The sequence below is a fragment of the Crocuta crocuta genome, unplaced genomic scaffold, assembly GCF_008692635.1.
Source record: "Crocuta crocuta isolate KB4526 unplaced genomic scaffold, BGI_CrCroc_1.0 scaffold408, whole genome shotgun sequence".
Taxonomy (NCBI): Eukaryota; Metazoa; Chordata; class Mammalia; order Carnivora; family Hyaenidae; genus Crocuta; species Crocuta crocuta.
In genome coordinates, this window is record NW_027527444.1 from 213,235 (window position 1) to 215,515 (window position 2,281).

The following is a 2,281-nucleotide window of genomic DNA, read 5'->3' on the forward strand; positions in this document are numbered from 1 at the left end:
GCGTGTCCCCCCCACCGCCCTCATCATCCTGTCTGTCTGCCTGCGTGTCCCCACCCCGTCTGCTCTCGCGCCTTGCAGCTAGTGTGAAAGCGCTGGCTTGAGTTCCCCATCGCCTGCACGACCGGCCTGGCCTCATCTGTGCCCCGTGGCGACTGCCTCCCCCTAGTCTCCATCCGCGCAGCCACTTTAGCTGAAACGTCCTGAGCGCTCGCTCAGGTCGGCGCCGATAGAGCTGTGGCAGGTGCCGCGCCCCACGGGGACCGACGGCCTTTGTGCCGCGAGGGGTGTTAGTTAGGGCTGGTCCGAGCCAGATCAGAACCACGTTCCTCCCGTAATACCACTCGGACGCCTGCCTGCTCGGTGCCTCCTGTCTGGTTAGTTTTGGGCCCCTGGCGTTGAGGGCGGCACGTCTGTTGCTGTTTCCCGACTCCGTCCCCGGCTCTGCAGAAAGTCCCGGATTGTCAGACGAGCTGGACCGAGTGGTCAGGCGGACAGCCTCCGCTCTCCTTCCGCCAAGGGCTGTTGTCTTGAGGGCCCGCCCCGGCCCCTCCTTTAGTGTCGAGCAGACAGTTTCCCCGTAAGCGTCCCCCCACGGACAGGAGGTCTTTCTTCGTGATCTCGGAGCCGAGATCACGTCTCAGGCCTGGCACACCTGGGCTCCGCGTGCGCCCCTGGGGGGGGGCCTCTGCCCGCCGAGGGCCCGCAGTTTGCTCTTTTTGCGCAGGGGAGGATTTGAAGAGGCTGCCAGGGCAGGGCGCCTTCTCTGCCTAGTGACCGTCTTACGGGCAGGCAGGGAGCAGGCCTTGCGCCGTGCGTGTTTCCCGGGGCCCGGGGCAGCCGTGCCCTCTCTGTCTCCATCCTGTGATCCCTTCTGTCTCTCTTCCTGTCCCACCTCTGTCCCTCATCTGCCTACTCTGATGGCAGTCTCTGCTCTGTCCTGCCCTCGGCCTCGGCTCTCCCAGCTCCCGGCCCCCGGCACGCACACTGTCCAGAAGCAGGCCTCCGTCTCCCCCGGCCCCCTGAGCCCCAGGCCAGGTCCCCCCGCCCGCCCCAGGGGCTCCCCCCTGCCGCCTGCCCCTGCCCCTCGCCCCAGAGCAGCGGTCAGCAGCCCTCTCTGTCCTTAGGCCACGAATGGCGGCAGCAGCGCCTTCAGCGACTACTCCTCCTCAGTCCCCTCCACCCCCAGCGTCAGCCAGCGGGAGCTGCGCATCGAGACCGTGGCGGCCTCCTCCACCCCCACACCCGTCCGCAAGCAGTCCAAGCGGCGCTCCAACATCTTCACGGTATGTGCCCCGAGCTCTGCCCTCGCACCTGCCCGGCCGCCGCCGTCCAGTAGGCAGGCCCCAGCCCCCAGCCCGGAGGGGGCAGGCCGGAGCCACAGACGGCTCGGCCGCGGGGCAGCCGGAGTCAGGACGCACCCGCAGGCTCTCCATCCACCCAGACAGACGCACGCAGCTTCCGTGGGCTCCTTGCCAGGGCCCTCGCACACGTCCAGACTCTTCCGGACTGTTCTTCCGTGCCCACGAGGGACTTCCCACACGTACTGTCCTGCCCCCGTTGCATACACTCACCCCCTCCCCCTGAGCCTTAGGTCTTCCGGGCGAGCTTAGCTGGAAGGATCTTCGGACAAGTCTGTCCTGACTCCCCCTGCCCCCTGACGCTCTTGATTCCACAGCAGTGAACCGAGCCCCCAGAGTTTCTGGCCCGAGGCTGCACGGAGGGTTAGCTGGCGGAGCTAGAGCTGGGGTTTGGGCCTCCTTGTCCGCGTTCGGTATTTTCCGTGACCTTACGCTTCCCGCCCAGGCTGCACCCTAGGCCTCGTCTCCTGATTCCTGGCCTGTGCCTCCCCTCCCCGCCTCCGCCCTCACCCGGGCTCCCGTCCTCACAGAACTCACGCCGGGGCCCCCATGGGCTTTCCACTGCCAGGGGCCCAGCCCCTCTGCTCCCAGGCGCCCCCCGCCTCTGAGTCACAGTGCTCCCTCCACGCCCCCCCTCCAGCTGGGACTGGGCGAGGCCATTCTGGGAGTCTTGGGTCAGACACAGGTGGGTGAGCGGCCCGTGTGGATTTTCAGAACGCTCTGTACTTCCGCGTCAGTCCGTGCGCCTCTTTTGGAGCATCAGGGCTTGGCTCCCAGCCCGGTCCTGTGTCCGGCTGGCCCCGCGGGCCCCGCCCATACAGAGCCAGTGCCCCCCAGGCCTTGTTCATCCATCCTCGCCTCCGCCTGCCCGGCACGCTGCCGCCCCCGGTGTGCCCACGTCCGTCCACCCCTGTGCTTGCCAA

General features: G+C 67.8%; 1 protein-coding gene across 1 annotated transcript in view; it reads left to right on the forward strand.

Moving 5' to 3' along the window:
• Positions 1-2,281, forward strand: part of AGAP3 (ArfGAP with GTPase domain, ankyrin repeat and PH domain 3) — a 27,614-nt gene that overhangs the window by 2,881 nt on the left and 22,452 nt on the right. Inside the window, exon 4 of the mRNA XM_077761522.1 lies at positions 1,125-1,283. Within this exon, the coding sequence (XP_077617648.1) occupies positions 1,125-1,283 (159 nt within the window). The remainder of the gene's footprint in view (positions 1-1,124; positions 1,284-2,281) is intronic.